We start from the raw sequence: 24,845 nt of genomic DNA on the forward strand, positions 1-24,845 counted from the left end.
AAGCTCTTGAATGGGAGGATCCAGCTGTCTCCTCCCCAAAACAACAAAAATATTTCAAGCAGCTATGCAAGAGCGCTTGGACTTTCCATTTCTAGGGGAGCTGGGAGATATAATTACAGAAGAGTGGAGCAAAGTGGAAAGGAAAAATTCTCTGACCACAAAAATGGCGAAGCTGTATCCATTTAAACAAGAAAAGGTGAAGTACCTGGAATCTTCCCCAAGTGTGGATGCAGCTGTGATGCGTTTGGTCAAGCATGTCACCCTTCCAATGGAGGATACAGCCTCTTTTAGGGATCCGTTGGATAGGAGGATCAACGCTGACCTTAAACAAGCATATCTTTCGGCCGGCATGGCCTGTAAGCCAGCTTTGGCTACAATTTCAAAGGCCATGGAAGTCTGGATTAATGCCCTCGAGGGCACTCTTGGAGGAGTTTCGGAGGAAGTGCTCCAGAGCTCCCCAATCCAGGAGCTGAAGATGGCTGCGGGTTTTCTGGGGGAGGCGTCTCTAGACACCATTCGCCTTTTGGCTCGAGTTATGCTGGCTTCGGTTACGGCTAAACGCGCCCTTTGGCTTAGGCCTTGGTTTGCTGATGCTGCTTCCAAACAGGCGTGGTGCCAAATTCCCTTTGAGGGTTCTTCCCTCTTTGGGAACAAATTGGATGCAGCCATAACTCGGGCCACGGGTGGAAAATCTGGGTTCCTCCCTCAGGATAAACGCCCAGGCGCTCAGAAGCACTCTTTCCCGAGAAGACAAACTACCAATCGTGCCAGGGAAGCACGCAGCTACAGACCAGGCAAGTCCTATGGAAGAGGTTGGAAGTCAAGGCAATCCACCTTCCAGAAAGGCTCTAAAGGCTCTTCGTCTGGTGACCGGGAGGCCACCAAATCCTTTTGAGGTTGGGCCCGTCCAGGCCTTCCCGGTAGGGGCCAGGGTGCTCCAATTTCGGGATGTCTGGGCGGCCTCGATCCAGGATCCCTGGGTGTTAAACATCGTGTCCCAGGGACATTCGTGGGCGTTCGACAATGTTCCCAAACCCAGGTTTGTCGCAACCTCACTTCCTCCTTCGGCAGAAAAAAAGAAGATTCTTCTCGCCTACGTGGACTCCTTACTGGTTCAGCGAGCTGTTGTGCCAGTTCCCGAGGCAGAACGAGGTTTGGGAGTCTATTCACCTCTGTTTCTCGTCCAGAAGAAGAACGGCACCTGGCGTCCGGTAATAGACCTCACATATCTCAACAGGTCTATCCATCAAGAGAGGTTCAAAATGGAGTCCCTAGTCACCATACAACATTCGATTCTCCCAGGAGATTGGTTGGCATCGATCGACCTAAAAGATGCGTACTTCCACGTTCCTGTGGCAAAAGAGTACCATCAGTTCCTCCGGTTTGCGGTAGGTCATGCTCACATGCAATTTACGTGTCTTCCCTTCGGGCTCTCAACTTCGCCTCGCACGTTCTCGAAAACCTTGCTGGCAGTTGTTTCTCTCATCAGGACCAGAGGCATCAGATTGCATCATTATCTGGACGATCTCCTCCTTCTGTCCCAGGACAAGCATCAGTTACTCTTACATCTGGAGCAAGTGACATCTACGCTTCAGGAATTCGGTTGGATTCTGAATCTAGAAAAGAGCCATCTGGTGCCTACGCAGTCGCTGGTGTTTCTCGGGGCACTGTTCAACACGGTGAAGTGCACCATTTCCCTGCCAGAAGAGAAAATTCCTGTAGTCCAGAGCAGGGTGTCTCACGCTCTCGCTGCCTCTCGTCTCACTGCTCGTCAGTGTCTAAAGGTAGTAGGGACGCTTGTAGCCACCTCGCCTATGGTGAAGTGGGCTATGTGGAAGCTGAGACCCTTCCAGAAGGGGTTTCTCCAACAGTGGACGACGGAGAATTTGTCACAGGTTATTCGCCTGACTCCATTCATGAAGGGATGCCTTCCCTGGTGGTTACGCCGTACAAATGTGACCAACTGCCACTCAATCGCTCCGATTTCCTGGGTAACGATAACCTCCGATGCCAGCAATACCGGTTGGGGAGCCCACTGTCTGACCGAAGTGGCACAAGGCAGATGGAACTTCCCAGGTCACGGAGTAGTGTCCAACGTTCTAGAACTTCGAGCCGCCCTCAAAGCACTCCAGGCTTTTCACCATCTAACACAGGGGGCTTCAGTGCTGTTAAGGATGGACAACACCACGGCAGTGGCTTATGTCAAGAGGCAGGGAGGAACACGCAGTATGTCTCTCCTCCAAGAAACAGAACCGATCATGACATGGGCTCAGCATCATCTGGCCAATCTTTCAGCGGTCTTTGTCCCGGGAGTGTTGAATGTGGAGGCAGACTTCCTATCTCGTTTCCAACTAGACAACAACGAGTGGTCCCTCCACCAAGAGGTGTTCAACTGGGTGCTGTCCCTGGGGATTTCACCCGAAGTGGATCTGTTTGCGAGTCCACACAACAGGAAGCTTCGGAAGTACTACACAAGATTCAGAGATCCTCAAGCTTTCGGAGTGGATGCCCTCACGGACAGGTGGAACTTCCAGTCTGCTTATGCCTTTCCACCAGTGCCAATAGTACTCCAATTCCTGCGGAGACTGAAGATGGAGGAAGTAGAGATCGTGGCAATAATCCCCTTCTGGCCCAACAGGCCATGGTTTCCCCTGCTGTCCCTTCTGAGCTTCAGGGATCCAATCCCTCTACCTCTCAGGTCGGACCTTCTGTCTCAGGGTCCTACTCTGCACCCATGCCCTGCACGGCTGCACCTCAGGGCTTGGTTTTTGAGAGGGGGAGGTTGGAAGCTCTCGGATGTCCAGAGGAGGTGATTCCGACTCTCATGAGTTCAAGAAGGCCCAGCACCAACAGGGTATATGAAAGGATATGGGCCAGGTTCATGAGTCATCAGGCCCAGGGGTCAGGTCCAGTAGGTACACCTACTGTTCAGCAGATTTTAAGTTTCTTGCAGTCTGGTCTGGATCTGCCCCTCTCGGTTAGTTCTCTCCAGGTGCAAGTATCCGCCATTTCAGCCTTTACCGGAATTCAGTGGGCAAGTCATCATCTGATCCAGCAATTTTTTAAGGGAGCAGTCAGGCTTAGGCCTCAGAGAAGGCCAAGATTCCCAAAGTGGGATCTTCCTTTAGTTTTGGACTTTTTTTCTTCAAAGGATGTTGCTTCCATGTCTGTCAAGGAACTTACGTTGAAGACAGCATTTTTGGTGGCCATTTCCTCTGCTAAGAGGGTCTCTCGAGATACACAATCTGGGTCACAAAGAACCTTTTTTGACCTTTTTTCAAGACAGGGTGGTCCTTATCCCTATGCTAGGGTCAAATCCAAAAGTGACCTCTGTCTTCCACGAAAATGCTGAGATAGTTCTTCCCACCTTCAGAACTGATGAGAATTCTTCAATCCATCCTCTAGACGTGGGCAACACTTTAAGTCAATATTTGGAGGCCACATCCTCCTTCCGCCAATCGGATTTCCTTTTTGTTCTGCTACATGGCAAAAAGAAAGGAATGCGTGCATCTTCCAGAGCAGTGGCTGCGTGGATCGTTCAGGCTATCCAATGGGCGTATAGAGCAAAGGGCTTGGCTCCTCCAGAGGCGATTACAGCTCACTCTACAAGAAGCGTCGCTACGTCTTGGGCAGCTTCCAAGCACGTCGCACCTGACGTGATCTGCAAGGCAGCATCTTGGTCATCTGTTAATACTTTTCTTTCCCATTATTGTTTTGAACCTGCTGCTTTATCTTCCGTTAATTTTGGCGTTCAAGTCTTGTCAGTTGACAGTGCCAATTAAAGTTTCTTTGTTCAGCATCTTCCCACCCGGGAGTGTATAGCGAGTTATTTCCCAAACGTATGCTGCCATGGAGTCTGTCAGGAAAACGGAAAATTGATATCAAATACTTACCGTAATTTTCCTTTCCTGATGGACTCCATGGCAGCAGGAGTCCCCTCCCAATTCCTGAGTAGGCTAGTTACAGAACACTGATGCTGAAAGGGAGCAAAGATTTATGGGAGTGGGGTCCTATGAGGTAGGAGAGGAGGCGGGGCCTACCCAAACGTATGCTGCCATGGAGTCCATCAGGAAAGGAAAATTACGGTAAGTATTTGATATCAATTTTCCGTTTTTCTCCTTCAGTGATGTGCGCTGATGAGGCGGCACTGATGGGCACTGATAGGCTGCACTGATGGGCACTGATGAGGTGGCACTTATATGAACTGATGAGGTGGCACTTATAGGCACTGATGAGGAGGTACTAATATGCCGCACTGATGAGCACTGATAGGCGGCACTGATAGGCGGCACTGATAGGCGGCACTGATGAGCACTGATAGGCGGCACTGATGAGCACTGATAGGCGGCACTGCTGGGCACTGAGAGGTGGCATTGCTGGGCACTGAGAGGTGGCACTGACGGGCGGCACTGATGGGCACTGATAGGCGGCACTAATGGGCACTGGCGGATGGCACTGATGGACACTGATGGGTGGCACTGATGGGCGGCACTGATGAGCACTGAGGGGCAGCACCATCAGTGCCCACACTCAGTGCCCATAGTGCTGCCAGTCAGTGCTCATCAGTGCCTAGATGAGCAGGCACTGATGGGCACTGACTGACAGCACTATGGGAACTGATTGTGGGCACTGATGGGGGGCACTGATGGCGGGCACTGTGTGTATGTTTTTTTTTACCTCTAGTAATCAGGGCACTGGTGATCGGTGCCCTGATTACATTTGTTCTGTGTCCCCGGCGGTGTGCAGCTCTCCCTCCTTCCTCACACTGCAGGCTCCGTGTGAGGAAGGAGCGCTGGCGATGAGAGATGATCTCATATGTTGACATATGAGATCATCTCTCATCGGACGGTCCGATCACGTGGTGAATGGCCGCTGTGATTGGCCATTCACCACGATCTGTGTTCGGCTGTGTCCAAGGGACACGGCCGACACAGATTTTCCCTGATGCGCGCTCGCGGGAGCGCGCGGGGAGACTGTTTCTGGGAGGCCGTATAAAGACGGCCTCCCGAAAATGTGAGTCCGCGCTGCAGCCCTATATAGGCTGTAGCGCGGATGGGAAGTAGTTAACAATGGGAAAGATTTATGTCATTTTTATTGTTTTTTTTTTTTTTTTACTAGTAATGGCAGCGATCTGCGATTTTTTGCGGGACTGCGACATTGCAGCAGACAGATCGGACCCCTGACTGACATTTTTGACACTTTTGGGGGGACCAGTGACATTACTATAGTAATCAGTGCTAAAAATATGCACTGTTACTGTAATAATCACACTGGCAGGGAAGGGGTTAACAGTATAGGTGATCAAGGGGTTAAATGTGCACTTAGGGGCGTGTTTCTAACTGTGGGGGGGGAGAGTGGCTTGTGGAATCACCATAGAGACCTGTAATCCTATATAGAAGGATCACAGGTGCTCTATGAACATTTCAGGGAGAAGAACGGTCAGCTGTATTTACAACAGCTGACCGTTCTTCTCTCTCAGCAAGGAACGATCGCGGGTGTCAGGTGGCAATCGGAGCCACCTGACCTGTGCATCGGCTTCCCCGCTGACGATCGGGAGCGGGAGCGCGCTGCCAGCGGCGTGCGCTCGCCCCCTAGCTGCCGCCAAGCGACCGACGTGGCCTTACGTCAGTTTGCCTAGGAGAGCCACACTGCCGCAGTAAATATGCGGTAAGCGGTCTGCAAGCATTCTATTTCTTATGCCACTATGAGCAGAAAGCGCTGCAACCTTCAAACTGAAGGGGAATCACAGGCAAACCAGTACACTGTATGTACCAGGGGTCAGAAACGCACTGGTACTGGCACTAAATTAATTTGTTTGCTTCAATTGTTCCAAAATATTAAAGAGAAGGTCCAGTCTGACAAAAAGAAAATTAAAATCAGCAATATTGTAGCTGCTGACTTTTAATATAAGGACACTTACCTGTCCAGGGATCCCACACTACAGAAAGGCTGCTCGCGCAGCCGCAGCGTGTAGTGCCATTGTGCGGGCGATGAGACAGGGACAGGCACGCGGTTCAGGCAGGGAGAGAGTCGTTTTTTTTTTGAGTCAGACAGTGCAGAGAGACATTCCTAGCAGTGTAGGGAGGGCCAGGTTCCTGTGTGAGGTTGGGAGAGATTTATTTCTTTACATCATATCAGACAGTATAGTGCCAGTGAGTGAGTAGCAGTGTAGGGAGGGGCAGGTTCCTGTGTGAGGTAGGGAGAGATTTCTTTATTTACATCAGATAACAGTCACAGTATTGTTCATCTGTCAGTTTCTGCAACATTCTATAATATTCACAGACCTATAGGTATAGAGATCACTTCAGATATCAGCCAGAGTAACCATTGCTCAGTTGTGGAACTTTCTATAGAGACCACAGACCTCTAGGAATAGAGATCACTTCAGATATCAGCAAGAATAACCTTTGCTCCGTTGTGGAACTTTCTATAGGGATCACAGACCTCTAGGAATAGAGATCACTTCAGATATCAGCAAGAGTAACCTTTGCTCAGTTGTGGAACTTTCTATAGGGATCACAGACCTCTAGGAATAGAGATCACTTCAGATATCAGCAAGAATAACCTTTGCTCCGTTGTGGAACTTTCTATAGGGATCACAGACCTCTAGGAATAGAGATCACTTCAGATATCAGCAAGAGTAACCTTTTCTCAGTTGTGGAACTTTCTATAGGGATCACAGACCTCTAGGAATAGAGATCACTTCAGATATCAGCAAGAGTAACAATTTCTCAGTTGTGGAACATTCTATAGGCATCACAGATCATCCATCTATAGGATTATAGATTACATCAGATATCAGTGAGAGTATTGATAATCGGTCACTTGCGTACATCTCTAGCCACCACAGCTCATCTATAGGGCTATCAATTACATCATATCAGGTGATTGAGTATCTATTGGTCAGTTGCGTGTACCCTATATTGATCTGTATCAACATCATGTCCGAAAGGCTGACAAGGAGAGGCCGACGCTCAGAGGCCACGAAAAGAGGGCAAGCGGCCTCTGTGTTCATTGTGAAAAGTGGTGGTCACAGTTGACATAGTGCATCTTCTGCAGGTGGGGCACGGCCGTCCATTATTTCCGGTGCTGCTCGTGCTATTCATCCACAACATATGGAAGAATTGGTGGAGTGGATCAATAAGCCGTCCTCATCCTCCACTTCCTCTGACACCCACTCTCCCAGTAGTTGGCCTTCCATCGCAGCTGCCAAAGCGGCCCGTTTCACAGGCTCCTTCTCCACAGCTACTCCTTCAGTTGCCCCACCATCATGTACGGAGGAATCACCTGAACTATTCGATCATAGTGTCAGTGACATGCTCCTGGAGGATGTGCAGCAATTTGAAAGCTGTGATGTTGGTACCCAGGTTGATGAAAGGAATAACGTGAGCCTAGAGAGAGGGGGTGACAATGAGGGACAAGAAACCAGCAGTCATGTTGCCACAGCTGAAGCATATTGCCAAGTTTTCTCCAGTGACGAGGAGGGAGGGGATGATGAGGTCACTGACTGTACTTGGGTGCATGATAGGATAGAGGAGGAGGAGGGGGAGGATGAGGAGGACGCAAAACTCCAACAAGGCAGGATGTGCTCCAGAGGCCGCCATAGCAGTAGCCAACCTATTGCTTCACAGCACAAAGCTCCACAGGTGTAGGGTGCTGCAAAATCCCCACAGACTCCCAAAAGTTCATTAGTGTGGGCTTTTTTCAGCATCTGTGCAGTAGACAGCAGTGTTGCTGTTTGCAACATCTGTCTAAAGGGGATCAAGCGTGGCCAGAACACCAGCCGCTTGGGCACCACATGCTTGACAAGGCAGTCCGTTGGCAACAGCACCTGAAAAAAGCACCAGATCAAAACAAGCATACATCACCTTTCTCCTCATCTACGATCTCTAACCCTACTATACCTCATGCCTTCTCAAATACCAGCATTGAGAGGGATGATGGTATAGCAATGAGTGGCACAGAGACATGCACCCAGCTAGCAGTACACCACCACTTGATTTGAGCAGCAGGCAAATTTCACTACCCCAGTATTTGAACTGTAGAAAGAAATACTGTCCCAGCCATCCACATGCTCAGCGTCTTAATGCATATTGCTAGCATTACAGTTGCTGCCTTTTCAGCTGGTAGACTTGGCTCCCTTTTGCAAATTTATGGAATGTGCTGTACCACAGTGGCAGGTCTCAAAAAGGCATTTCTTTTCGCGTAAGGCCATTCCGGCTCTCTGCCGTCATGTGGAAGGTAGTGATTTGGCCTCGTTGGACAAAAAGGTCAGCAGGAAGGTGCACATTACTGCTTACTCTTGGTCCAGCAGGCATGGAGAGGGATGTTACATTTCTTTCACGGCGCACTGGGTAACTCTGCTGGCAGTTGGGAAGGATGCAGGACAGGGTTCGGTGTTGCAGCTTGTTTTGCCACCATGCCTCCAAAAAGCTGGTGCTGGTTCTGCTACATCTGGCTACTCCACCACCACCTCCTCCTCCTCCTCCATGTCCTCTTCTGCTCAACTCTCCTCTGCAGCAGCAGTGCTCCCTAAGCGTTCAAGGGGCTATGCAAGGAGTCAGGCTAAAAGATGCCATGCTGTGCTTCAGTTGGTCTGTCTAGGGGATAGGAGTCACACTGGTGCAGAGATTCTGTCAGCTCTGCAGGGGCAGGCTCAGAGATGGTTGACACCACGACAGCTTGAGCCAGGAATGGTTGTATGTGACAATGGCACCAACCTTCTCTCTGCCCTCCGACAGGGACACTTGTCACGTGTTCCATGCTTGGCACATGTTCTGAATCTGGTGGTGCAGCCTTTCTTGACCAGATACCGGGGCTTCCAAGATCTCCTGAGGCAGGCCAGAAAAGTATGTGGCCATTTCCGCTGTTCGTTCAATGCCAGTGCTCGCTTATCTGTCATTCAAGGGGAATTCAACCTACCCACCAACCGCCTAATTTGTGACATGCCCACCAGGTGGAACTCAACGTTGGCAATGCTGCAATGGCTGCACACGCAGCAGAGGGCCATCAATGAGTACCTGTGTGAGTATGGCACAAGGACAGGGTCAGGGGAGCTTGGCTTTTTTTCGCCACACCAGTGGCTTTTGATTAAGGATGCATACAGCATGGAGCCAGGACGATTCATGCATCAGTGACACTATCCCGCTAGTCTACCTGCTGGAGCACACACTGCATGGAATCATGGACAGGGCACTTGAGGCAGAACAGTGGCAGGAAGAGGAGTACTTCCTTTTCTCACAATGACCCCTTTATGCAGATATCATTCCTGCAGGGCCACAAAACACACAAAAGAAAGAGGAGGAGGAGGAGGAGGATGAGGATTTCGGCAGCATGGATATAGGGGAAGAGGATAGCATACAGCAGTCTTCAAGGGATGGTTTTGATTCCCCAGAAACCCCAGAAGTTGTACGTGGTTGGGGAGAGGTTGCTCCTGCTGACAATGTCATCCTTAGTGACCCAGAGGACTCAGAAGCTCATGCCTCCTCCAACTTACGTTGCATGGGCTCCCTGATTCTGCAAAGCCTGCGAAAGGACCTGAGGATTCGTGCTATCAAGGAGAGGGATAATTACTGGTTGGCAACCCTTCTTGATTACAAGGGTAAAGTTAAAGAGCTCATCCTGCCTTTGCAGAGGTAGCAGAGGATGAAACATCTTGAGGAGGCCTTGAAAAACCATGTGCCGCCTTTCCAGACACTGGGAGGTCAACATTCTCCGGACTTGTTTCTGAGGCATCGTTCAGCCAAAGGAGGAGTGGTGGAGAAGGCGGCTGGCTGACCGATGCCTTTAAAGAGTTCTTTTGTCCTCAGCAGCACCCGGGGCTGTTAGGTTTAAGCAACCATCACCAGCATCTCCATCATATGGTGCATGATTATCTAGGCGCAAGAGCAGACTTGGAGACCTTTCCAGCTGCGCATCCACTGGCTTACTGGGTCTTGAGGATGGACCACTTGCCAGAACTTGCTCAATATACAATGGAGCTACTGGTCTGTCCTGCTTCGAGGCGTTCTTTCCGAATGGACGTTCAGTGCTGCTGGAGGTTTTGGGAAAGACAAAAGAGTGCGTCTGTCCACAGACTCTGTTGATAAAGGTGCATAGACTGCGATATCCAATCAAGTGAATAAGATGCTGACACATACAACTGACAAATAGGTTGATACAAGTGAAGTAAAAATGGGAGTGCAGCGCTAAATGATAAGGAACTAAAAAGTTCTCAATAAGGACAAATAAGATGAATGGACATGAAAAACTGTAAATGAATACAATCAAAAAAGTCCATGATAAAGTTCACAATGGTAAGTGCACGTGGAGTAATCCAAAATAAAAAAGTGAATCTTGATAATGATGTCCCATCACCAAATAAAATGTGCTCACCAAATGTTGTTGACCCTAGATACCACATAGCATGAGGGTCAAAAAGGCTGTTAAGATGATATAGGATTCCTCAAATGATCTGCAACCATGGAAGTCTCCGAAGGGATGAATCCAGCAGGGTAGGTAGAAGGGATCACTCACAGAAATCCAGACCCATGTGGAAGTAAACCAAAGGAAACAGACATAGTGTAAAACCCAACTAAAATATTTATTAAAAAAGGGGAATAACACTCACAAAATTTCCAATGGTAAAGGCAGAAACAAATGCAAGTCTGGCTATACAGCCATGATCCTAATGCATTTCATCCTACGGGACTTTCTCAAAGGATTCGACCAGCAAGCTATAGAGGAATCAGTACATATATATATAGGCTCCATAATTGATAATAAATGAAAAAAACGGATCCCACCTGTGTTACACAGACTCTGTTGACCAGCTGACTTTCATCAAAATGAACCACTCCTGGATCAACAAGAGCTATCAGGCCCCTGATGCTCATGTAACAGATTGAATTTGCTAGGAGTCTGCTATCTCTTGAAGACTGCATATGCTGCCTATCCTATTCCTCTAACTTGATTCTGCTAGCTTCCAACAATGTTTTTGGTTTAGGACACTACCAACCCCCAAGGCCTATTTTTTCTGCACTTGTATGACAGGTGCATACAATTTAAATGTTGTATGTCATTTTTAACAGCAGGCCCTGTCCCTGTGCCCTGCTAACTGTGAGGGTTTACTGTGTTCAGGCTCCACCAACACCAAAGGCCCAATTTTTGGCACCTTGAAAAACCATGTACATGCAATTTCAAATTTGTATGGAATTCATATCAGCAGGTCCCGCTCCTGCTCCCAGCAAGAGTAACTGTGAGGCCTTGGTTACAGTGTTCAGGCACCACCTACAGCAAAGGCCCAATTTTTGGCACTTGTATAGCACATGCAATTTCAAATTTGTATGGAATTCTTACCAGGAGGTCCCATTCCTGCTCCCAGCAAGAGTAACTTCGAGGGGTTGGTTACGGTGTTCAGGCACCACCTACGGCAAAGGCCCAATTTTTGGCACTTGTATAGCACATGCAATTTCAAATTTGTATGGAATTCTTACCAGGAGGTCCCATTCCTGCTCCCAGCAAGAGTAACTGCGAGGCCTTGGTTACAGTGTTCAGGCACCACCTATGGCAAAGGCCCAATTTTTGGCACTTGTATAGCACATGCAATTTCAAATTTGTATGGAATTCTTACCAGCAGGTCCCGTTCCTGCTCCCAGCAAGAGTAACTGCGAGGCCTTGGTTACGATGTTCAGGCACCAACTTCCACAAAGGCCCATTTTTTGGCATTTGTATAGCACATGCAATTTCAAATTTGCATGGAATTCTTACCAGCAGGTCCTGTTCCTGCACCCAGCTCGAATAACTGTGAGGGGTTGGTTATGGTGTTCAGGCATCAGCAACACCAAAGGCCCAATTTTTGGCACCTGTATGACAAGTACATGCGATTTCATATTTGTATGGATTTTTTAGCACCCAGCAAGAGTAACTGCGAGGGGTTAGGGTGTTCAGGCACCATCAACAACCAAGGCCCGATTTTTCTGCACCCGTATGACAACACATGTACATGTGATTTGAAACTTGTATGTATATTTGTATATGACATTTTTTGCTTTAGAAATGTCAGTATAGCTGCAGCAGGCTACATACATCGTAGAGATGCACTACTTTACAGGCACATTCAGGGGACCCCCCAGGCACGATATTTTAAGGAATGTTTCATTTTTATAGTTTCACTTTAAGCCTCATTAATATCAGTAAATCAGCGCTCCTTTAAAAATGATCATTTTTAAAAACTTTTTTTTCATTGCTACATGTTCCTCAGGTCAGGACCAGGACCCCCATACACTTTTTTGGGTCAATAACTTGTATTTAAGCCTTCAAAATTAGGCCGTTTGATTTTCGAGTCCCATAGACTTCAATGGAATTTGTTTGTTCGAACAAACTTTTCCTCTGTTCGCGGTGTTCTGGTGTGAACCGAACTGGGGGGGTGTTCGGCTCATCACTAATGGTAACCCATTTCGTCAATAAAGGTGTGGCTAGGATTGCTCCTCTGTACAGTGAGTGATGGCTAGGTAGAGACCCCACCCGTCATTTGATGCAGAGCCCTGTGTAGGAGTTTGCTGATGCAGACAGGGGGCATGAAGTAGACAAGAGGGCATGTGGGACTACTTATGCATGATATCTGTTTTTTACAGGCAGTGCTGCAGTCCCATTTACAAGGGCACAATATGCATAGGGAGTTTGGCAGGGGAGGCAGTGAGAACTAAGACACAAAAATGATGTAAGGCAGCATAAATGCATTGCAATTTTTTCCTGGAGGGTTCAATTGGGTTTTAATGCAATACATATTATAAAGGACATCAGTGATACAATGGTAAGTGATACAATGGTAAGTGTCAAACTGCCGTAGGGTAAGGAAAAAAAAAGTTTAGGTTTCCAAAAAATGAAAAACAATGTTTATTTCAGAGTTTAACAAAAAAACCTTTTTACAAAAACAAGTATTCATTAAGCCCTGTAAATGACGTGTAGCACTGCCCCCTAGAGGGCTGCTGGATATTACACTTTAGGGATTCCAACTGTTTGCAGAAAACTTAACACTTTAAGTTATTGGCTCAGTCAAAGATCAGTCCAGGGATGTTGTTTTTGTGGTTTTATTTAAATTGGGATGGGAGAAGGGATGAGTGGGATACTCCAACTGTTAACAATTCACAATGCTGAGGACTTGTAACTTGAGAATAAGGCAAGGCCGCTACTTCATCCTGCCACTTGAATGAAGATGAGATAAGTGGTACTATAGTATTTCTCTTCAGGGCACTCCCCTAGTACCCCCTTTCTCTCTGAGCGAGCTGACACCTGTCCACTGACTCTACACTCCGGAGTGGTCCCCTTCCTGGGCAAGTTCCTCTGTACTCACGACACTGTTTTTCCAGATGCCCCAACTCCTGTAGTCAGTTCTCCTGGACCTCTGGATTCAGCCTCGCACCACCGGTACACCAGGCCGACTGCCTGCGACCACCATCAACTGCTGCAGAAGAGAAGGCAGCTGCCACCCTCCTTCTGGGACTCTGCTTCCCGCCAAAGACCTCTACCTCATGTGCCCCTGACTTTTTATACTCTGTACCATAATGCACCACTGTCTGTGCCAACCCCCTGGGACAGTACCGAAAGCCTGTGTGTAATTGGTTAGGTTTCCTCCAGCATCCAACGTGCCTCCCAATTGGATCAGCTGGGGACACTCCCTGAGACCAGATGAATCACACACTGGGCACACTAAGCAGACCTAGCTACCAATCCTGCTCCCTGATAAGCAGAATGCAAAAATATTTTGACTCCTGCTCTTCTGGTAAGCAGAGAGAGCCAAAACTACACTCTCTTACCTAGTACCTGACTAGGAGGGTGCTACAGATGCAAACAACTACTAAAAGTCCCAATAATTGTTGTTTACTTATAAATCCTCTTCATGAAATCAGTGTTGGAAACAATTGTTAGTAATCCCTCTGAAGCATTATTTACTGTAGACTACATTGCATTGAATAAAATAGTATATTTCTTGATAGTGAGAAAAAGGAAATTAACAAATGAAAACAGACAGACCATTATAGCCCTCAAAGTTGTGGGTCATTTTCTGTAGAGAAATTGGAAATATCGCTGAGGCATCAGCAAAAACAACTTCCAAAACCATCTTAAAGCGGAGATTCACCCATTTTTACTTCTTCCTTGGATCACAATGGCCATCCAGAGTACAGAGCTAAATGGATATTCTCAATGTTTTTTATCATTTATAAATACCTTTTTTTTAACATAATTTGGTGGCACATTCGGTCCCAGCCGCATGGGCAGTTACATCATTAGGCAATTTCCTTGGACTCCTGTGTTATTGGCGTAAACTGTGAAAGCCTAATAGTGTAATTTTGGCGCCAGTTCTAAAGTAACCTGTGCACTGGGCACTGTCACTAGTACGCATGCACAAGATTGGACTACATCCAGAAACTCAATGGCGTTGAATTTAGATGCCCACACCTAAGATGGAAACTCTTCAGGGGTAGCTAACCCGGACATTCGGCAAGTAAACTATTTATTTACAATACTGACAATATTCAAACAAAAAACACTTTTTAAAGGAGCATTTTGGAGTAGGAGACTGTAGCTCGTCTTGAAGGTATTTGGAAACAGGAAAAAACTCAGAACAGAAACAGATCAGGCAGACTTAAAGCTACAACAAAATCAGCTAGTAGGTTTCTAAAAGTGAATTTGCAGAATAGGCACCTTACAGGACAAGAACTGCTCGAAGTAAGCAAGTCTCACTTTCAACTGTGAATAGAAGACTATAAATTGCAGGTTTGACACATCGAGTGTTGATTAGAAAGTCAATGTTGAAATGACAAAATAAGAAAAAAAGTTTGCTTGAGTTTTGATGAACTATTGAAGACTAGAAAAAAGTTTAATGAAATGATTCATCAGAATTTGAAATCCTTGGTTTACTTTGCTTGGTGTTATTGTTTTTTTTTTTTTTTTTTTTTTTACTGTGGCTCTAGAGTAGTGGAAATTTTCCAGCTTGAATTCTAGAGCAAGTGGCACAAGACAGGTAACAACTTTAGAAAACTGTCAAAAAAACCCCCAAAAATAAGATGAAGAACAAATTCAAAGGATGGATTCCTAAAATTCTTAAAATTAGCTCTTTAAATTGAAATTGCTTCTTTAGAGATATAGAGATGGTATGTGATACGACAAGAGCTATTATTTATTTTTTACCTTCACAAATTTTGTTTAGAGGAAATGTACATTTGTTATACAGTATATGTTGGAAAACATTTCAACATGTGTAATGATTTATGTTGCTGGCATTGTGTTCTTTGTAAATTACACAATAGTGTGGAGTCTATGTGGTTAAATGTTTTTAGGGGAGGGGTAGGTTGTAAGGCATGTGTATATAAGCACTATACAACTGCATGTGTGTGTCACCTGAAAAAGCCTTTTCTGACGAAACCTGGATTGGGATATAGATGTGATGCTTTTAATTGGAATTTAAATGTGAGTACATTAAAAAGTTTTGTTTCTATAACCTTGAATCTGCACTATTTGTTAATTTTTGATTCATTGCAATGAGTTCTAGCTAGATAACTTTCATTTTATCTCCACAGGGGGTGCCTGAAAGCAGGTATACTGCTTGGATTGTGATTACACTGACAGTGCATGGATGCACAGATCTCTAGGATTCCATAGTGTAAGCCTGCATTGAGAGAGTGGAGGATCCAATTTATTTTCCAGCAGTTAGCAGCGGAGTAGAGAACACAATATTCTTTAGTAGGAAGAGATAACATCTTTAACTGCATAAGAGGATTGTCGGCTGACAGCAGTCTGTGAGTATTCTACTTTGCCGCAGGTTTTTCCTTCTGTTTTTCCCAGGAGCTACAACTAGATCTTTTTAATACAGAACAAGATTGTCATTTTATTTTGAAACTATAGCATTAACATGACCGTGCTTGTGGAAAGTAGCTGATACTTGGTATAAACTTTTGGATCTGAGGTGGGGAAAGTAGTTTACTTTATATGTGTGTTTTATTTAATGTGAGCTTGGCTGTACTCTACACACCTGCTACTGGTAACACAGTAGTTGATCTACTAAAACCGGAGAGTGCAAAATATGCTGCAGCTGTGCATGGTAGCCAATCAGCTTCGAACTTCAGCTTGTCCAATTAAGTTTTGACAAAAAAAAAAAAATTGAAGCTGATTGTTTTTTTTTGCAGAACTGCACCAGATTTTGCACTCTCCAGTTTCCATAAATCAACCCCACAGTGTTGCTGCATACATATTAGTAAATGTCATCTAAAAGTAAAAGACCAGAGGGCCACAAAAATGGTTTCAAAATCAAGAGTTTTTTCTTTAATCATAACCCCTCCCCCTTAAAAAAAAGCCAATTTTCCAAGTTTCAGGGGTCAAATCCTTCACCAGAGTTTCAGGTGCTGTTTGGGATAACACAGGATTTAATTGGTTGATCTTTAAGCTTGATTCCAGTGATTTCCTTAAATCAAGTTGCCAGTTGTTTTTTTAAAAAAAGTACTCATAATCTTTCCAATGATGTCCCTTGAAGGCCCATCTGTCCTCTTCCGGATTAAATGATGTCCAGCATCATTGAACCCACTTAATGTGAGTCCAAGGTGTCATGGATACATCCTCTGGGTATGTGTCATCTCTATGCCCCAATTTTAATTCATAATGAGCTGGGTAGTGATGGTACAGAAAGACTGACAGCTGACCTATTCTCTGGGAAAATGGCAACTCCCATAAGGAATGAGCAAGCCAAAATACCGTATGTAAAGATGTGTAGGCTTGCGCAGAAGACTGGTGAGATTGATTGACATACATCTAAACAATAAACATTAGTTACTATAAATTGTGTAGCTTGGAGCAAGACAAGAGTTGCTTCTATCACTACATGTGTAAGGTCAAAAAAGGGTGCGGTGTATCAGGAGCTAATTACAGGTTTTATATGCTTTAAATCCCCCCCATACTTACACCACCACCCAGAAAAACACCACAGTTATACCTAATAGCAGCCTTAAGTACAGAAAATGTGAACTTGGTACATAATTCAAAGATAAATCAGGCAAATCAGATGGAATAACTCTCTAAAAAGCTTGCCAATCTCTGATTCCCTATGTTCTCAATATTTCTTGTTTTTTTTTTTTGTTTTTTTATTCATAATTTATCAGTACCTAACCCAGGTATTGCAAAGTGTTCACTTGGTTTATTGATTGTTTATTACCACTTTACTAAATATTTGCCAGTCTTACAAGACTGTACTTATAGTATACTGTACATTTGGTCACAATAGAACAATTATATTTTTGCATTATTTGTCTTACATGATTGGCTGCTTGACAACAAAGTTTGGTAAGGTGAAGAATTTTTTGTAACAACTTTGATCTAAAGAGGTTGCAAAACAAAGTTTCATAAGCTCATTGGCAAGCCTTGTAAAAGCTTTTGATAACCACATTATTGGAGGTCTGATCCATTTTTTTTCATTTGAATGAAATCCATCTTCTCATTGAAAAGGGTTGAATTTATTTTTTGTTTTAACCCTTTTTAACATAGATCAGCTAAATAAAATACAATTCTATTCATAAAGGTGTATCTTGATTGTATCTCTCATTATTTATTATTTTATTATTATTTTTATATTCTTTAACTTTTTTATCATTTTGCCTATGTTTAGACATTGCTTTCTCTGTCTTCCATTCACCTTAATACTATTTGTATTAAATAATATTGAATAAATGTTTTTGTTGCAGGCGTTTATTGGGCTTTTTTGTGGACGTCTTTGGAGGCAGGCATGACATCTGAACTTCTGTGTAGGGGTATATATACACACACACATATATGTATATATACACATACACACATATAGGCGTGAAAGTAGCAGAACCCTATGCCTGCGCTAATGAAATTATTTGCAGGCATAGGGTTCCGCTCCTATCACACCTGTATGTGTGTATGTGTATATATACATATATGTGTGTGTGTGTATATATACCCCTACACAGAAGTTCAGATGTTATGCCTGCCTCCAAAGACACCCAAAAAATGCCCAAAAAAACGCCAGCAACAACACACCTGGGCGTTTTTGTTGCAGGCGTTTTTTTGGGCATTTTTTGGGCGTCTTTGGAGGCAGGCATAACATCTGAACTTCTGTATAGGGGTATATATACACACACACATATATGTATATATACACATACACACATACAGGTGTGATAGGAGCGGAACCCTATGCCTCCAAATAATTTAATTAGGGCAGGCATAGGGTTCTGCTACTTTCACACCTATATGTGTGTATGTGTATATATACCCCTATACAGAAGTTCAGATGTTATGCCTGCCTCCAAAGACGCCCAAAAAATGCCCAAAAAAACACCTGCAACAAAAACGCCCAGGTGTGTTGTTGCAGGCGTTTTTTTGGGCATTTTTTGGGTGTCTTTGGAGGCAGGCATAACATCTGAACTTCTGTATAGGGGTATATATACACACACATATATATGTATATATACACATACACACATACACACATACAGGTGTGATAAGAGCGGAACCCTATGCCTGCAAATAATTTCATTAGCGTAGGCATAGGGTTCCGCTACTTTCACACCTATATGTGTGTATGTGTATATATACATATATGTGTGTGTGTATATATACCCCTACACAGAAGTTCAGATGTCATGCCTGCCTCCAAAGACGTCCACAAAAAAGCCCAATAAACGCCTGCAACAAAAACGGCCAGGTGTGAAAGTAGCGGAGCCATATCCCTGCCCTACTGCAATTCTAAGACAAACAATCTTTTTTCTATGGCGGTCACCCTGACATGGATGAATTTGGTCACCCTGGCATACAAGGAGAGGAGCCCTATCCCTGCTCTACTGCAATTCTAAGACAAATGATCTTTTTTCTATGGCGGTCACCCTGACATGGAAGAGTTTGGTCACCCTGCCATAGCAGTCAGAGTCAGTTCACCCTACACTACACTACAGTCACCCTGACACTTAACACTTTCCCTACAGAAACTAGATTATTAAATCTAACTATAGTGGAAAATAGTACCCTAACTACACTAGATACCCCTTTCCTCACACTAATAATTGCTAAATGACACTTTTGAAGCAGGAGTAACAGAACTGCTTCCACTCTCTTCCACAGCCCCTGTATTACAGTGCTAGAGATTTGGCGGGGCTATGTTATGTACTGGGGGGGCATATTCACTACTGATTGGCCTCTGGACCCCCTAGTCACTCCAATCACATTCCTAGCATCCTCCTGCCCCCTCAATTGGCTTTTACTGATGGTTCTGGTCCAATCATGGGCTTTTAAAGCCCAGTTCCTGTCCCATTGCATTTTGGTCGGTTCTGGTTGCCAAATCCCAAACTTTTTCAGCAAAAAGTTCGGAATTCGGCCGAATTTCGAACAGTCAATGTTCGGGTCGAACCTATGGTCGACCCGAACCGTTTGATCATCCCTAATTATAATATTAGAAATCCCAATACAGTATTCTCCGGTCCTAAAAAAAAAAAAAGGCAGGCACACTGATGCTGATTTACATAAGGAGTACTTTTTTATTTAACCAAGATTTCCTATGTAAACATCATGACTTAGTCATGTTCAAATGACAACAAATAGAAATTCCTTTTTCACATGACCGGATAATTGGGGTGAAGCTTTATTTCAGGCTCACTGAGCTAAGTGAAAGATGTATTTATTTAGTGCATTATTTCCACTGTGTTTGTATTACAGAATGTTCATAAAGGCAAGGTACTGCTAACAAAGATCCCTCAACATATGATATTTTTTAAAGGAAATCAGAACTGAGAGAAATATGTGGACTGCCACGCTGTCCTGTTAATTAAGGTGCTAGCTACCCGGCTCTTCCTGGCTTTAATATTTTCAGAGTCACTAACCTGAAATGAGCATGTCATAAGTGAATCAGAATGAAGTCAGAATCTCTAGCTAGTTCATAGTCAAAGATGTAGAAGATATAGAAGGCATTGGATCAGTGTGACAACCAGGCAAATTAGATTTTCTCAAAGGTTGACACAGCAGTGGAATTATATTGAAGCTGTATATACTTAGTAAGAAGAAATAGTTAGATAAAACAACACATGATAGATATCAGTCTTACTGTACAGATTGATGTTACCCTGTAATGTGTTATATAATCAATGTATTCTCCATCATATACTCAGCCTGAGTTGCCCCTGAAACCTGTATCCAAAATAAATAAATAAATAAACCATATTGATTCCTAAAAAACAGAAAATTACCACAAAACTGTATTTTTTAAAATGAGCACGTTTCACTAAAAGTTTCCCCTTATTTATTTTTAACAAAGATGAAAAGAATTATAGTTTAGCCCTAAAAATGTACCCTAAAAAAAAAAAAAGAAGGAGAACCCTTATTAAAGCATTGGAGTTGAATGCACATGAAGTGATGTGAAAGTGATAGGAAGAAAAATATATGCTGCTAGGATGAGGGAAAAAAAAAAGAGTACTTGCATGGTCAAAGCACAGAATTGCTTACATTTATTCAGCAAAATGATTTACATAATCAGGTTACTTAAATCGTGTACAGTATATGGGTATAAAGCAGTAGATTTATAAACTTTACGAGTCAAGTGCCCTTAAATATTCTAGCAACCCTAATTTAGAACTGTACATCAGAGCAGGTTCAGTGGGATTGACCCTTGCTACTAAACACAGCCCAGTAGTTCAATGCTTTCCTTTTAACTTGTATTTGAAATCCTTCCTGTCTATATATCCACCCTAGAGTAAGGCACAGAAACAGGCTTTATGGGTAGTGATTTGGGGAACAAATGCATATCTACAGTATACAAATATTATTCTAAAATTCTAAATTTCTCCTTCGTTCATTGACGGACACAGCTCCTGATTCTTCTTAACCATTGGGTTATACATTCTCAAGGGTTTTTACTCAAACCTCTTTACAGCCCCCAGGAAGGAAAGCAAGGTACGTCCAATTCTGGACCTCAAGGCACTAAGCTGCTTTGTGTGAGTACAAAAGTCCTCCATGGAGTCCATTCACATGGTAGTGGCGTCACTACATCAGGAGGATTTCTTCTCCCTTCTTTCAAAAATCAAGGATCAAGTTCCCTTGAGAAAGTCACGTGCGTAGTGACGCAACGCGTCGGGAGGAGCCGGGTGAAGTCACTTCCGTGTTCACGACCGTAACCGGAAGTCAAGATTTGTACTGCTCTTGCAATGTTTGCTCACATTTTATCTTCTATATGTAAGTGCATTACTGGGAATGCCATGATATGGGTGTTATGAAAAGGGATAGCCTCGTTCACGTGTCAGTCTCAGGATTTTATCACGATCACGGTAATTCAGGAGTTTTGCGATGAAGGTTCTGGGAGGTGCTCCTTCAGAAGGGCCGCACACCGGCATGTGGTGGGCCCTTTCAACTGTAAAAGTCGTGGAGAAGGCCTCTCTACCATGGGTGGAGGTCAGGAGGTTTTGTAAAAATGTAGTGGGGTCTGAGCTCTCACCAACTTGCGGGAGCCCAATAAATCTAATATTGCAGCGCCGGGCCCTGTTCTCCAAATCATCCTGCTTCTGAGTCAGCTGCTGTACTTGTCTCTGCAGGGATTCGGAAGTGTGCTGAAGTGGATATAATATTCTGCTTGGCCAATTCTGGTTTCTGCTTCTGTCGCGTGGTCTCTTAATTTTGCCATATCCTGCCTGATTAAAGATACTGTATGTCCACTTTTACTTCTTCTATTTTGGACGTAAGAGTAGTCTGGCATGTGTATATCGCCTTGAGGACTCCGGCAGTGTCAGCAGTGGCAGCGGCCTCAGGGGCGGAGGCGCCATCTTCCACCGAGGGATCCCGCTCCTGCCGTCTGCACTTATCCAGAGCTGGAGTGGCTGATGCTACCTTCCGCAGCAGGATGGGCACCCAAGATGGTTAGTACAGCCATTGCCGTCCAGGCCACGCCCCCACCCCTCATGTTTAACACTGCTTTGGGATGTCCCAACAGTTAAGAAGAATCAGTAGCTGTGTCCGTGAATTGGCGAAAGAGAAAATGGGATTTTTGACTTACCATAAAATATAGAATCCATTTTTTCTGATGTTCATTGACAGACACAGAACCCACCCCTCTGTGGAGTTGGCTTTCTTCTGACACTGCTTACAACAAAACTGAGTGCCTATAGCTGAGAGAGGGTGTATACCCCCTGGGACTGCCCATAGGCGTATTCAAGCTTTTTCCTGCCTAGTGTCCTACTCTTGTAGGGGGCAGTATAACCCATTGGTTAACAAGAATCAGGAGCTGTGTCCATCAATGAACATCAGAGAAATGAATTTTACGGTCAAAAATCCTATTATTTACTATGTTTTTGTTTATCCCTAAATTTTACCACTAATGACATTTCCTTTATTCTTTTCTGTAGATAACACAATGGTTAAGAAAGTAGCAGTAATTGGATCAGGGGTTAGCGGTTTGACTGCTATCAAAGCATGCTTGGAAGAAGGATTGGAACCAACTTGTTTTGAAAAAAGTTGTGATATTGGAGGTCTTTGGAGGTTTACAGTGAGTTCATTCCCTTTTTTTAAAATATATTTGTATGTTTTATATCAATGATATGTTAATCATCTGTATACTGTATTCCAGGATGAAGTGGAGGATAAGAGGGCCAGCATCTATAGCTCTTTGGTTACCAATATTTCCAAAGAAACCATGTGCTTCAGTGACTTTCCAATGCCCGCAGATTTTCCCAATTTCCTACCTAATCGGAAATACTTTGAATACATCAAGTTATATGCTGAAAGTTTTAATTTGACAAAATACATTCAATTCAAGGTAAGAGATACATACTATAGATAGATAGATAGATAGATAGATAGATAGATAGATAGATAGATAGATAGATAGATAGATAGATAGATAGATAGATAGATAGATAGATAGATAGATAGATAGATAGATAGATAGATAGATAGATAGATAGATAGATAGATAGATTAGTCCTGGATTGCTGCACTTTTAAAATGTATTCAAATCAGTGAAAAGAAAAACATACAAAACAAGTTCCATTACTGCTATAGATTCGGGCTAAAAATACTAACGCCCTTCCTCAGGCTGGAACAAGTACTAAAGTCATTACAAAAAACTCTTAATATATGGAACTATACACAAAAGGAACCAAATAAACCATCATAATTATGCAAATTAATACTAACACATGTCAAGTCTTCATAGAGTGAAAGCTAACAAGTTCTATTCTTTCCCCATCAGTAGATAAAAAAAGCTTTCAGAAAAGCACCTATTGAAAACACACAGTGTAAATGATTCAAAATGATACACACAAATATATAAATAAATAAATAAATAAATAAATACATACAAGAGACGTAAGATCGAAAGGAAACTTTACTAAACACAGTAATATACCTCATCATATTCATTCTACACCTTTATCACAAAAAAAGGTGTAACTCAAAATCTGAGTTTAATCCACCCGGCTCCAAAGTATCTAAACGGTTTATCCAATAGACTTTATGTTTTTTTTTTTTAAATCAATTCACTGTCTCCTTCTTGTCTAATATGGGGAAGGCCATCTATTATCATATATTTAAGTTGTGCCACAGTATGGGGGGATTTACTAAAACTGGTGCACTCAGAATCTGGTGCAAGTAAATCAGCTTCTAGCTTCAGCTTGTTTAATCAAGTTTGACGATAAAACCTGGAAGCTGATTGGTTTCAATGCAGAGCTGCACCAGATTTTTGCACTCTCGAGGTTTGATAAATAACCACATTTTTGGTAAATATCTGCTGCTGATCTCTCTTCTCTCACAGAATTGCTGAAATATTAATAGTTTACTTGTTTTTCATGCATTGTGGGCATTTGGGAGGGTCTCCTGAGGATATCTTTAAAAAACGCTTCTAACCTCAAACGCTCATAACTGCTGCTAAACTTGCAAAAACATGGTATGTAAAAGCTGTAAAACGGACGTTTTTCACTGTCGGTTTCCAGCTGTCAGTTTCCAGTGTACAGAAGAGGTTTTCAACTGCACTGTGTACATGAGCCCTAAGTATGAGTAGTTGGACCAATTTTTCTTAAATTCTTAGATTGTAAGCTCTAACGAGCAGGGCCCTCTGACTCCTACTGTATTAAAGTGTATTGTATTTGTACTGTATATCCTAAATACTGTATAATAATAATAATAGTAATAATAAAGTACTTGTGTCTTGCAATCCTATCCATAATCCCCCCCCCCCTACATAGAACAATCCACAGGCACATTTATTGATATAGATAACAAACAAAGACTGGCTGGTATAAAAGCTCTTAGAGCCCGTTCACACTACAGTATGTCGGATCCGACTAGGGGGGCGACCTGTGAAGTCGCGTGCAGCGCAACTTCGGCGAGACTTGCACAGACTTCATAAAATGAATGTCTATGCAAGTCGCTCCAGGTCGCCCCCGAAGTAGTACAGGACCCTTTTTCTAAGTCGGAGCGACTTGTGTCGCTCCTATTAGAACTGTTCCTGTAGCAGTCAATGGACCACGATGGACCGCGACTTGTCAGGCTGACCAAGTCGCCTGACAAGTCGTATTGGTGTGAACGGGCTCTTAATTTCTTTATTTTTACCACAATGTGGATGTGTAAATTGTTTTCCGTTCAGAATGGAATTACATGGTATACAACTCAAACAGAGATATGACCCATTTTTCCATGATCCCAAAAGGGTGACAGGAGGAACAGTTGGTCAGATCTAACCATAACTCCTATATGCCAGCAGGGGTGGTATAATAAATTCCGGTATTTGTGGATAATTATCACTTAGTACTGGCCACGGCCAGTGTTTTTTAATTATATAAAAAATTTGTGATGAGAAGGGATGATACTGTGACACA

At 43.8% G+C, this 24,845-nt stretch overlaps 1 protein-coding gene across 2 annotated transcripts in view; it reads left to right on the forward strand.

Moving 5' to 3' along the window:
* Positions 1-15,340: 15,340 nt before the first annotated feature.
* LOC309562381 (dimethylaniline monooxygenase [N-oxide-forming] 2-like) overlaps positions 15,341-24,845 on the forward strand; it is a 68,281-nt gene continuing 58,776 nt past the window's right edge. The window contains exons 1-4 of one of the 2 annotated variants that reach the window (XM_082266578.1): positions 15,372-15,450; positions 15,561-15,779; positions 22,377-22,516; positions 22,598-22,786. In XM_082266578.1, coding sequence (XP_082122704.1) covers positions 22,385-22,516; positions 22,598-22,786 — 321 coding nt within the window. In that variant the 5' untranslated portion in view covers positions 15,372-15,450; positions 15,561-15,779; positions 22,377-22,384. Of the gene's footprint in view, positions 15,451-15,560; positions 15,780-22,376; positions 22,517-22,597; positions 22,787-24,845 lie in introns of both variants that reach the window. The other variant, XM_082266579.1, reaches the window with a different exon arrangement.

This window comes from Pelophylax lessonae, assembly GCF_965119305.1.
Source record: "Pelophylax lessonae genome assembly, chromosome: 8".
Classification (NCBI taxonomy): domain Eukaryota; kingdom Metazoa; phylum Chordata; class Amphibia; order Anura; family Ranidae; genus Pelophylax; species Pelophylax lessonae.